This window comes from Salarias fasciatus, chromosome 6, assembly GCF_902148845.1.
Source record: "Salarias fasciatus chromosome 6, fSalaFa1.1, whole genome shotgun sequence".
Taxonomy (NCBI): Eukaryota; Metazoa; Chordata; class Actinopteri; order Blenniiformes; family Blenniidae; genus Salarias; species Salarias fasciatus.
The window spans coordinates 9800748-9814327 of NC_043750.1; the positions used below are offsets into that span (position 1 = coordinate 9800748).

Consider the following 13580-nt stretch of genomic DNA (forward strand, 5'->3'; position numbering starts at 1 on the left):
GCAGTATTCTTCACTGGGTTTTAGATGTGAAATGGTCAGATTTTGGTGACCATTTTTGAACTTTTGAATTTTAAAAACTTAGGCGAAGATCAAAGGAGAAGCTTCACATTTGCCACAAATATCTATGTGAACTCAAAAGTGAATTGCTTTGATTTTGTGATAAAGGTTACCGGCAAGGCATTTGAATTAATAACATATTTCCACACAAAGCACTCTATCACAGCTCTGTCATGGGCAGCCTGTAAGACAAAACAACATATTTTCCACTGGATGTTATTCAAGCTGAGTAGGTGCAGTCCTTGTAGACCAAGTCCCCACCCTGACACGGACTTTAACTTTAGATCAAGAAGTATGAGAGCGAGCAGCCAAACAGCTACAAGGAGCTTATTTTTTCCATTCCACTGGGTGCAGGCCATCATTCTTCATGATGGATCGAGGAGCTCAACCATCTGGCAGAAACTCAAAGTCGAATTAGTTGGATCTTGTATCTCATTAGTCAAAGACAAAGTGAGCTTTATTATGAGTTCAGCTGTACGTAAAGACACACAGCGGAATTGGACTTTTTGTCTGGCCTGCCCTCCTACGGCGTAGACATATATCACCCAAAATAGAATAGAAATAGAGAATATAGGCAAGAAAAAGTGCAACAGCTTTATAAAATAGAAGTAAAAAAAACCTAAAACGTGCAGTAAATAGTACAGTTCATCCTTAGAATGAGCTAAGAAGTGAACTAGGTGCAGATATGATACGGTAGATGATAGACAGTGCCTGTGCAAGTTTAGTTTAAAAACCCAGTTAGTGCAGTCATCTTTGTTTAATCTGCTTGTGTGAAAATCATACAGAATCACGAAGCTCTTCAAAGTAGGCTCAAGTCATGAAGAAGTATACAATAGCCTTGCTCTCAATCAGCTGATTTGTGTGTGCTTCCTCTGCAATCCTCAATAAATCCTCCTTGTGCAGCGTCAACACCTTGACTCGTCATCTTTGGCTCTGATTCACCAAAAATTCCACAACAGCTAATATGAAGAAACTAGATCAATGGTTAAAATTTGCAAAAAGAGATACAGCAAGACCTGAAAAACTGTTAGAGGAGTTACACTGTTAGTGACTGCACTCAGAAGTAAAGAACTCTGGGTTTTACACTAAATCTCTGAGCTTATCCCTCACTTCTCTTCTTCCTGGCCATTAAGCATGTAGTTAAATGAATGTGCTCCTGTAATTCTGACTGTACATCGTCTCCGGCCTGCGATCACAAAACCAGTCTGACTGGATCTGCCTGTGCCGATCTCAGTGCATGTGTGGTGGCGTGCGTGCGCATACGACAAATACCTTCCACTTCTGTCAGTGGTGTAAATCTGTGAGATTTCACAGCCTGCATGTTAAATTCACAGAAAATAAAGAGTGAATTCTATAAAGTTTCTTTATTAATGTTAACATCTTCAAGTCGGTCACGTTTCTGTGTAATAAAAGACTGTTGATGGTGAGCCCTTATTATGGTCTCCACACGTGATGGCTGTGTTGGGTAACCACCGAACGGAGGAGAGAAACTTGTTCTTGATACGGTGTTTAGTATTAGAGATAAAGCCATGCCTGAATAGCAAGATAAACATTCTTTCATTGGCAAGACAAACACTGTAGGTGTAACTGGCTGGACATGAATCGGCTATAACTTCACACTTTGTGCCTGTCGGTTTTTCTGCTGTGTTTCACACACACACACACACACACACACACACACACACACACACACACACACACACACACACACACACACACACACACACACACAAAAGGCGTGCATGCACAAAAAAACCCCCACTTAAGGGTAATGATTTCAGGGAAGCACACGCCCTGAGCAGCACGGAGGAGTCAGCCATCATTACCCTGTCCTCATCACGAGGCGACACGCCCCTTCCTGCGGTACACCTGTGTCTCAGGTGTCAAGAGACACACAGTGTTGAACGACTCCCGACTCCGGCTGCAAACAAGATCTGGTAAGACATTCAGCTTTGATTTATTTTTTTTAACTACTTCATCTCCAAATATAAATCTGTCTGTCTAGTTCAAAGAAAATGATGCAGATTTAATTCTCCATAACAGCAAATCTTTAATCTGTTTTATCTGAGAAAGTTGTGTAGAGAAAAAAGTCCAGAGTGACTGGATCATGCTGAAACACAAAGAAGAAATCGCCTGCGATCTCTTTTTGTTGAGTGAGAGCGACTCTGGAAACGACGTGCTGTTTGGGGATTTCATGGGAAGGAACCAGAGTTCAACCTTATTAAACTCTCCGTTTGCTCAAGGGCACAGAGATTCCTCGAAGAAAAGAAACTCACTGTGAAATTCAACTTCCTGTGAGATAAAAAGTTTCACAGAAGAGAAAATGTTTAAAAAGAATTTGAATAAAAAAATTAACAACTCACTCTGAGCTGTAGTGGTGAAAAAAACCCTCATAAGTTGTAAACAGAGTGATGATCTGTGAATATTATTGTTTGAGTATAAACTGCAGAATATTAAAATTAAATTCTAAAATTCTCTTTACACATGATTCTTTAATTCGTTTAATTAACCTTTAATGTGTATTGAACACTGATACACTGATCAGCGGATTTCAGTATCAGTCTGAATGTTGTTATGTTGTTCTGAACATCAGCACTGCTGTGATTTGGTCATAAATATGTCGATTTTCACTACAACAGTCAAACCACTGCTGTGATATTACAGCTATACAACACTGTTTATTTTCTAAATCAAGAAAAAAAAGACACACTCTTTTATTACTTATCAGTAGAAATTGATGTCGCCAGACACAACACTAAAGTTTTTCTGCATGACTGTACTTTTCCATATTTCCATATAACCACAGTGTTCCAGACTTTTAAGTAATGTACATTTATTAGTACATTTCTCCAGTGTTTAGTTTGCTGATATTGCTGTTACTCAGGATGTGATGTTGTTATGCTAAATATAAGCACTCAGAGGGTTCAAGGTTTCTGTGTGTCAGAAACAGCTTGATTGTGTTTTCACACAAAATAACACGGACTGTTGAATTCTCAAGTTTGCCGTTACGGATGTAGAATATTGACATAGATAGATTTGTGTACAGTGAGATTCAGAATGCCTGGAAATGTTTCTGTTGCTTAGATAAATTAAAAAAAAAAAGCATAATGCATTTGAAATAAGGTGCAAGTCAACTTAGCCTTCATCAGAGATGCTGCTGTGATTGTGGCTCCCCACGACTTTTATATGCTGACTTAAATCACTGGTTTCTTAATGCGTCGAATCTTTTCTGAACCTCCACAGTTTCTCTTTTTTTTTTTCAAACGCTTTCCGATCATCTCACACAGTGTGGCTGTTTTTTGTCTAATTTCATGGCCTGAAGCAGAAATTTTGTCTGTTTACGTTGCAATTGATGTCAATCAGTTGATCGTCTGCAAAACGCACGCAAACTGAAAGAGGAGTCTGCTAACGTGAGAACGCAATCGACGATAGAGGGTCTTAATAGGATTCCTAACATATGTAATGAATCTTTATCAAAAAATATCATTGGGATTTGACACAAGTTTTAAAACATAATATTTCCTAAAGCTTTTTTTTTTCTACTTTGAATTCAACTTGTGTCTCAATGTATTGGATAGAATATCGGGTGTGCCAAGATCAGATGATATGTTCTCTAAGGGCAGTGTTACAGCAATGATTTGTGTTGAAACCCAATGCCTAGGTTTTGTGACCAATATTGCTTTTAATCTAGCATGTAACTAAACTACAAAAATCAGTTTGTAATTGTCACTAATTTTGACAAAACTTTTGGAAATTATTTGCCACAAATGAATGTATTGAAGGGTCATTTTTCATGTTACGGAATTCCATTGCAAAGAGATAGTGATTTATGTTTTAAATGAAATATTACCAATGTGTTATGGCCACGTTATTTGAATAATGCCGAATAACAGCATGTCTCTAGTTTCTTTTGCAGGTTGTTTTGTGAAGATCGAGCCACATTTGACCGAATGACGCCAGATCTGGCGAACCAATATGCTGTTACAGAAATTAGTTTGAGACCCAATAATGTTGTTTATTTGTCACATCCAACCACTCCAAGAAGATATATTAGGAATTATGGGTTTATTATGTGCATTTGTTTGTAATTAATAGAAATACGACCAGTCTTTATCACCAAATATGGTGAATGCGAAAAACTGCCCACTCATCCCTCAATTAGTGCAATGTGTAAAATAATTTGTAGCGTCCGTCCCCCGAATGTTCTGTCCTGATGCACATGTAATAGCAAGAAGGATTGGGGAACTATGGTTGTTCATATGTGCATCTTTGCTTAATGAATAGCAACAATAGGTTTGAAAACATGATGCCCCATGTAATTTTTGAAATCGGGGCCACATTAGTCGCTGTGTAGTGTCCGTCCCTCAGTAGTGTCCGTCCCCTCTTATTCTCTGACCTTCAATTACCAGTTGTAATTGGTGCATTATTTATCATTGTTTATTGTTGAAGCACAATTTCATCAAAATGTGTTGCTTATTTCTGTGTCAGGAAGGCATTTGTGTTAAATTGTGTAGTGTCCGTCCCTTCCTTTGCATGGTCTGTTACATGATGTTACATTATGAGCTATGATGGAAAATAAATAAGGGTTAAAGGTTCGAATGGAGAAAAAAAATTTAATTGTTGTCTGATATTAACTGATTTAATGGCAGTAAGATACACATGTCACTAACTGTGGTGCGTTTAGTATGATTCATTGACCGTGTTGACAACATGATCACATGATGATACTCATCAGCGATGCAAACGACACTCAATATCAAATGATATTTTATAATTTACTTGAATATTGACATTTTGAAACATTGAAAGCTTGCTTTGGGACAAAAACTTGCAGAAAAACACCATCAATCCCATTGAGATCGCTGTTTAAATGGTCCTTGTACGAATACGTCATCAGGCGTAGCGTCCGTCCCCCTTTTCTTGTGAATCGTTACTTAAGCTACAATTGATAAGGAACATAGTTAAATGAGGAATAAATGTTTAAATGGAGAAACTGAAAGGTTGTTGTTTGATATTCAACTAAATTAGAGCAGCGAGATTTCACTCTGACGAACAATAGGGGCAGATATAGTCTATTGACGGCATGAAATTTTTAAATTTTGTGAAATTACTCATAAAATCAGTTGATATTTTGCAAGTTTCTTGCATTTTGGCGTTCTATAACACGATAAGATTACTTTGGGTCACAAACATGTAAGAAAGACACCATCAGTACCATGATGAACACCCAGCAGTTGGTCTCAATAGGATGCATGTTTGTGTTGTAGTGTCCGTCCCCTTAAAAAATGCGGATTTGGGTACCTGCGTTTGTTGGCTTTTTACGCGATAATGGTGTATGGATACTACAAATCATTGCTGCTTCATTATAGAATAGGTGTTCAAGTACATGTTGCACCAACATACATGGGAATTTGGCAACATGAAATTTTCAGTCACCCTGTCCTGAAAGTCATGATCTGATCTTGGCACACCCGTATACAAATGAATTATATTTTCATTGTTTTATAGCCTGTGTTACATAATATATAACTGAATGTGTTTCCATGCCTTTTTGAGTGTGTACCGATGTGAGTGACAAAACCTGACCAAACATTTTTCAACACTTTCACACCCCTCCTGTGAATTGGTCACAAAGAGTGTGAATAGTGTTTATCTTTCAGCTGTCAGAGTTATAAATGTGTCGAAGAGGCTGAGCAAACACTGGAACTCTAACCGGCTTCTTGCTCACACGCAGAGCTGCATGTCGCAATATAGGATGAAGAATCGGCAGGGGAACGTTTCCTCGGGGAGTTTAGGACTCCCAGAATGCAGTTCTTTAGTTAGAGGACAACATTTGAGAGGCAAAAACTGAACTTTTGTGAAAAGGGCAAATAGTGAAATGTCTCGCCATTATTATTTTTACTCTCTTAACCAGCGAGAAGTGAAAAAAAAGAATAAAATCAAACTGGCATAATGACATAACCAATGTAAACATTTCGTCTGCAGGGAGCTCATTAAACATTCACATCTATACTGGACATATGCACATGTATGTACACGTGTGTGTGTGTGTGTGTGTGTGTGTGTGTGTGTGTGTGTGTGTGTGTGTGTATGTGTGTCCATATGGCTCAGAGGATCGAAACTGTTTTACTTATCAAACAAATTAATACTTGTAATCATAAATACATTTAGTTTCTTGTACACCAAATGATAACATATTAAATGTAAAAATTCCATTTAAATGGTCAAGGTGTAAGCTTTGTATTTGTTGTTTAGCCATTCCAGTTGCTTTTTTAGTTTTAACCATTTGCCTATTTAAAGATTTGAGGTCTTTTAGCTGTTGTTTTAGCCATTTTAACACATTCAGTAGACTTATTAAAAGAAAAAAATTCACATATCCACACATGGATAAAACTGCATTGTTGGTAGTGAAAACAAATGAGTGCCAAGTTTGACTTTAGTTTTTTTTTTTTATTATTTGAAAAAACAACTTCAACTACATACCTGTGGTGTGGATCCATTATTTTCATTGACTCATGTTTGTCACGTCTAACTCCTTGTTTAGAGACTCTTACACACGTCTATCTGTTGCATAACAAAATTCTAAGATAAAAATCTTTATTTCCGTGTGACTGTGAAGCTACAGACGACTGGTTGCGGTGTAAGTTGGTGTATCTGTGTGGTGCTGCACACACACCCAAATCACCTAAAGACAATGATCTGTGGATGTTGTTTGGCCAAAGCTGATCTTCAGAAGATGTGTGTGTGTGTGTGTGTGTTTGCTGTCTGAGTTGCTTCAGCGATTTACTCCTCGACCAGAGTGAGAGAAAGGGCACTGCAAATACAAACGATGTGGAAAATGACAATTTAATGTGAATAATTCAGAGTGCTGAGACTTAACCTTCATGTCTTCAATCATTCAAGGCCAGTATAGACGCTTATAAACAAAAAAACATAAGATAAATAAAAAAAGAGGCTTTGAAAAAGATAGTTTAAATCAAAGTTGAGGTGAGACTGAAATTTGTTCAGCTCATTTGTCTAAAATGTGCAGTTTTAGGTCATTCCTCTCCACAGAGGTGCATATTGTGTTTATCTGGTAAAGAGAGAAGGCTGTTCTGGTTACTTTACTTTATTTTTTCAAACCGATCTCTCCAGCTGCTCTTTATGTGCCCTTTGTTTGGAGGCAAGGTGTCGAGTTTCGTCGTTTTTTTCTTCCACCGATGCTTCTATTGTCTCGTGACCTTTGTGCTGTGGTGATAAAGGTCACTATTTGCAGTTCACTGTAAAATATGAAAAAGCCACTCCCTGATTCCTGTCTGCTGTAAAAGAATGAGAAGGGAAAAAAACAAAAACAAACAACCCAACAATGGCTGAACTGACTGTTCTTCTTCTGCCGGCTTATGTAACGAATCTGGATGTGTGAGTGGCCTGAGATCACAAAAGACGCTCCGTGACACTGATATGTAAACTCCCAAGATGCTTCAATCTATAGCATTACAGGAGGACAGCGCTATGGTTTCAGTCTGGGGCAGATGTCCCGATGAGACCACTGATCCCCCCGTCAGTCCAGAAATGCTTGTTGTTAATGGAGACCGGTCAAGTAATTTGCTTTCTCTTCTTCTCTCCCCAGTGATTTTTCTCCACAAAGGCCCAAAGATCCCATGAGGCTTTTCACACGATGAGATCGAGCTACATATTCCTGCTGGTTTACCTCGTGAGCAGCTCGTGTGGTAAGAGCAGCTTAATGTACCTGAAGCAGCAAGAAGGACGAGTCTGACGATGAGCTCGCGCCACCGTTCATGGCAGGATTATACAACTGATTCAGAACATGAGCTCTGCAGAAACACTGTGATTTATTACAATGGGCTTCGTGATGTTTTCAGTGTCTTTACTTTAATCCAGCAAACACTATCCTGCTGTTATACCAAGAAAACCGGTTTGGTCATAATCCACCCAAACCCACTATTTAATTAAGAATGATTAATTCTGTCTTGAAGACATTGAACTGCCAGTAATGTAAAACCTGCTAATCATGGAATTATTTTATCCATTTTTTACTGTAATAAAGCCCAGAACATTAAAAACGTTCCATTAGTGTAATAAGATATTTGATCCATTATTGAAATAGCATAAATGTAATCATTTGAAAATGTAATTACGTCTTATTCATTCATTGAGGAAGCATACTGTACAGCTCTCTCAGTCGTGGTTTTACCGTTTTATTACATTATTGGCAATACTTTTATGTTTTCGGCTTTATTACATTAAGAAAGGCCAAAGTTACTACGTTACAAGGTGCAAAAATCTTCAGTAGACCAAACTCCAAACTTCCTTCCAGGGACTAAAATGAGCGTCTGGGCTGCTCATGATGCCTGAATGCTTCAGGCTGGAGCCACAAGAGGAAGCAGTCGACCTGATGATGTCTTTTAAATTAATTTCTGCTTCGTTATAACAGCGAAGATTTCATCAGATCTCAGAAAAAGTAGTATCTCAGTAGCAGTAACGACAGGTTCTTACCGTAACGACTTGCTTTTGAATGTTGTTGAGGGTGAGTTTGTGTGAAAACAGTGTTTAACCTCAGTGAAACGGGATGGGAAATCAGAGAGGTCAGAAAAAGATCCTGCAAGCCGCTCTTACAGTCTGACATGTTGTTTCCTTTTGTTTGCAAACTTCACACTAAATTCATAAAACGTCTCTGTGACAGTTGAGAGCTGTCAGTGGATACAATCAGCTGCCTATTGGATATCATTTGCTGTGTTAATTGTTTCTGTAATTTACTGATTGGGACTTCAGTTAATCCAAACAGTACAGGGTGGGTGAGCAGGTGTGCACATGCATGTTGTTCTGAGAGTAAATCATTGATTTACTGTACAGTCATTCCTGCAGCTGTACTTGAAATGTCATCGTCTTTTGTGCATTGCGGAGCGAGCACCGAGCCTCTTCAAATCTGACGTACTGCTAATCTAATGGCCGTGTTTTCAAACACACACGTTACATTTCTTTGATGTTACATTACAACTTCGCAGAACCATTCTTCCCTTTCTTTCTCCGAGACAAATTCAATTTTATCGCTGAAAGAGCATGATTGTCGACAAACACGCACTTGAGATGAAGTGTCGACTGCGGATTGTCTGAAGTGTGAAGTGTGTGGGTGCGTGTGTGTGTGTGCCCTTTGTCTGCCCTGTGATGGATGTGCAGCCTGACAAGCCTCCGAGCAAAGTCACTCTCGATACACCTGAGATACTTGCGCTTAAAGCGTGGAGGTTTGACATGAAAATGTAAAGTACCTAGATTGGATTTATATCCATTTGTGTCTAATTTAAAGTCATCTGCACTCTGACTGTGGCGGCACTGTTGTCGTCCGGGTTGGAGCGAACGGCTTCAGTTCGGCTGCAACGCGCCAACACTCTATACCAACCGCCTGAAAGCACACAGGAAACGATCAGAACTGTTCACAGATCTACGGCTGAAACAAGGTGTGGTATTGAGAAATGTTCCGGAAAGTTTCAGTGTGGCCACGATGTGGTTTTGTTACTTCAAAGCAGACGAGTGAAATCTGTTCTCCTCTTCTGAATCCGCTGAGCAGCTTCATAGTCTTGATGGTTGAATTCAGAAATTCAGACTAGTTTTGACTCACTTTATACTTGGTTTAGACTCAGGTTGTTTCTCAGTTTATTATTGGTTTAAACTGGTTTCAGACGAACTTTGAGTAAGTTTAGACCTGTTTTAGATTCGTTTAATTGGTTTTTTGCTGTTTGTGAGTAAATTCACATTGATTTAAAATCAGTTTTGAGTATACTTGTTTTGACTAAGTTGGGTCAAAGTTAAGCGAGATAAGTTAACCACGACCAAGATCACTTGGTTTGAAATCATTTTAGACTTGTTTTGTTTCAATTTAGTCTTGATTTAGACTGGTTTAATCACAATTTTTGATAAAAACACCAGTTGAGTTTGACAGCCGACGCTTTAGAAATGTTATTCGCACCAAGAAACGAGCTGACGTCATGTTCCTCCACTGGGTGATCACAGCGTGGCAAAGGATCAGGGAACAAAGAGAAATTCCACCTCTGTCTGATGAACCTGTTTTGACGACTCAGACTCTGTGGGTTGATCCTTTGTCATTCACACTCAAACAGATGGACAGAGCTTCAATCACAGCGAGGTGGTGAGATGAAAAGCTGCTTTTCTGACCCACAAAACACCATTGTTGATACTTTTACGTAGGCAAATGTGTCCCGATCCCTCCAGATTCTTCCATCCTGCATAGTTATATGACTTCCTTCCGGAAGCGTGCCTTTACTTCACTTGCCAAATAGGTTATGGTGGTTAATGGCTTTCCTATAAACATTTCTTGTATGTGTAAATAATATGACGATGACTGACAGGTACACTCTGTGACTCATGCGACCATTATTACACTTGGCAAAAGAGCAGAAAGCTTTTACTGAGGAGCCTCGGAAGTGGGTCACATCTGTCTATCCATATCTTTTATTCTGACCAGAAGAGTCCGAGCGACTGACCCCGAACAGAGAGCCAGAGTTCTCTGTGAACATTATGTCATTTCTCTTTTTCTTTTTCTTTTTTGCCTTCTTCACTACGATGGCTGTAATGCAGTTATAGATTCTCTAAAAATGTCATAAATTATTTTTCTACCACATTTTCCAGCAGCTGTGAAAAACCTGGACTTTCTCAGCCTGTTTTATTTCATTGAGACCAAACTCTTTGATGGGTATGAGTAACACGAAGGAAGTGGATAAAAAGCAGAACTGCGGTGAATATCTTGTGATATTTGGAGACTCGTGAATTTTCCTGTATTGACTCTGCGTTAGGTTGTATTAACCATTTTCAGGCTCTTATTGAAGTGGCACAGCCCAGCTGATTATTCACCGTTAAATACTTTATGTGCCATTTTCTCATGACGAAACATGTTTTAAGGCATTACAGTGAACAAAATCACACATATTTCATCATTTCTGGCTTAAAAACTAATACAATTCACACTGGACTCCTCGAGAGGATTTACTACATGCTACTAAATGCCACTAAACTTTTATATAATGTGTTATTGGCCTAAAGGTACCATGAACATGGCTCACTGGAAGCATTGTGCTTCTAGTATGTTACACTGCTTTACTGAAACGTGGTTTTTCAGTTTTTTTTTTGGTCATATATTCAGCTTAAATGCATCAATCATGATCATGTATAATATCATTTGCATGAATGTTGAATTATTAGTTTGAAATGAATGGGATGACATAAAATGATGAATATATACATCATCGTGAAAGTTTAAAAATCATCCAAATTAAATAACTAATAAAAATTCTCTCTTTATCTCAACAGGAGGATCAAATACACAAAGGTAAGGAACGACAAAGAGGATTTTTTTTTGTTGCCGCCGTGTTTGTTTTTATCAGTCAATAAAGCACATGATGTGCTGCCTCTCATCCGTGAAGACACGCTGCTCTAAATCAACCGTCTCATGTTTTTATCTCCAATCATGCGTCCGCTGACTTCCTGGGTGGAACCTGGCAGAAATGCGTGGTGCACTGCCAAAGAAAGCTGCCATCAGGTGAGCGAACCACTGAAAGCCTCTGCTGCTCCTCTGTTTTGGGTTCACACCTGATTGTGCTTAGAAAGGTGAATTTATGATGAGGATCGGATTCCCTCTGAAGACACACAGACGCACGTCACAGTCTGATTTGATCTGCTTGCTGAAGGCAGTTTGTCAGGTTTTTTTTTTCTCTCTTACTAAACAGCAGATGATATGTGAACGTGTTGGCCCTCATTTATCAAACGATCTTTCAAACGGGTGTATATCTGAGCGGTGAGCTCATCGTACGACGGAGCTCGCGTGGCATTACAGAAACTTCCGTACCTCGCCGATCTCAGCGTTTGAGTGATCGGGTGTTGACACGACAGAGGCTCTGCTGTTTCCCACAACCTCTTGTGGCGCCAGCGCATCAAAAGTCACTCTATCGGCCAGTGCAATATTGTGCAAAACTAATAAAGTCACACACATTTTCAGGGACGAACAGGAACAGCAGCGTTTCCCTCGCTGGATCTGAGCGTCTGAAGCAGCAGCGCCTGTGCGTCTTTGCGCACTGTTAAACTGCGCTCCTCTCCGTGGCAGGATGGACCAGCGGAGTTATTGAAAGTTTAAAATCCTTTATTAATCCCACAAGGAAGAATTTTATTAGATATTCCGTAAGGGCATAATTTTATTTATTGATTTAATCTGTACTGAATGTGTGCTGCTTCTGCTTTATAGCCTGTTTCAGATGTGCTTTATAATCATTTTTACGCTCCGCCAGGTTTTTCTGCGCTGCACCGCAAGTCCGCACTGACTGAAACTTGCGTACACGATGTCAGAGCTGTCGTGAGATTTCATCTTTCCGAACGATCACGATCAAATTGATAAATAACTAACCCGTCCTTCATATGGACGTACGACGGGCGTGCACCCATATACCGCAGTACGACCGTTGGATAAATGAGGGCCAACTGTGTTTATGATGAGCTTTGGTTATTTAACAAGTTCAATCTGGTCTTTGGTGTTTGGTCCTGGTTTCGCCTGGTTTTAGGCTAGTTTTGGTATACTTTGAATTACTTTAGATTACTTTTTATTAAGTTTTGTGTTGGTTCGAACTGGTTTTAGATGAGTTTTTGAATATTTTGTGTAATTTTAAATCTTCTAAAACAGGTCTTAACTGAGACTGATTTTGGGATAGTTTTGACAAGGTTTGGTCTTGGTTTAGGGTGATTTTCAACTAGCTTTGTATGACTTTGTTTTAACTGAAACTAGTTTTCAATTACTTTGATCTCAGTAAATCAACTGGTGTTGAAAACATTTTTTTTTATTACTATTATTCATTGGATTTTTACACTTTTATATCACTTGTGATGCGATGGCAATTCTAAACTATCACATGAAGTTATACTGGAAATCTTTGTGGATTTTTATAATTATATTGAAAAAAAACTTCATGAATAAAAACAATGGACACTCAAAATTGGCCAAACATTCATGAAGCGTAAAACAAGAAAATGCCTTTTTGCTGATTCATAACTTAACAGGAATGAAATAACTGTGAGTAATGTGTCTTAATTAATAGTTATTACAGGCAGCACCCTCAAAAGATCACACCACAGAAACTCTAGAGAACATCACAAAAAAAACTGCACATGCTGGAAAAATCAGAGTCCGAACTCATGCTATCAGACACCAGTCAGAATCATATACCTCCTGTTTAAAAAAATAAGTAAGGCAAACGTTTCTAGTCCGTAGGTGAGCCTAAAAGCTCCAAACAATAGATCACAGTGTGGTGAATGTGACACTGGCTCGTAAATCGTCATCAAGGCAACGACAAAGCCAGTTCATTGTTATGTTCTGACCATGGAATGTTTTGTAATTCAGACTGCAAAATGTAACTTTTGTGACTAATGCCACAGTGACGTTTGGGATAGTAGTCAAATAGGCGTCACGCTCTCGCTGAAATCGCCACAACACAATCACATTGACAAACGATGGCAGGAAACAGTTT

General features: G+C 38.9%; 1 protein-coding gene across 1 annotated transcript in view; it reads left to right on the forward strand.

The window, feature by feature from the left end:
- Window positions 1-1870: 1870 nt before the first annotated feature.
- Window positions 1871-13580, forward strand: part of mslnb (mesothelin b) — a 34424-nt gene continuing 22714 nt past the window's right edge. Inside the window, exons 1-4 of the mRNA XM_030093875.1 lie at window positions 1871-1994; window positions 7667-7766; window positions 11380-11398; window positions 11572-11608. Of these exons, the coding sequence (XP_029949735.1) occupies window positions 7715-7766; window positions 11380-11398; window positions 11572-11608 (108 nt within the window). The 5' untranslated portion in view covers window positions 1871-1994; window positions 7667-7714. The remainder of the gene's footprint in view (window positions 1995-7666; window positions 7767-11379; window positions 11399-11571; window positions 11609-13580) is intronic.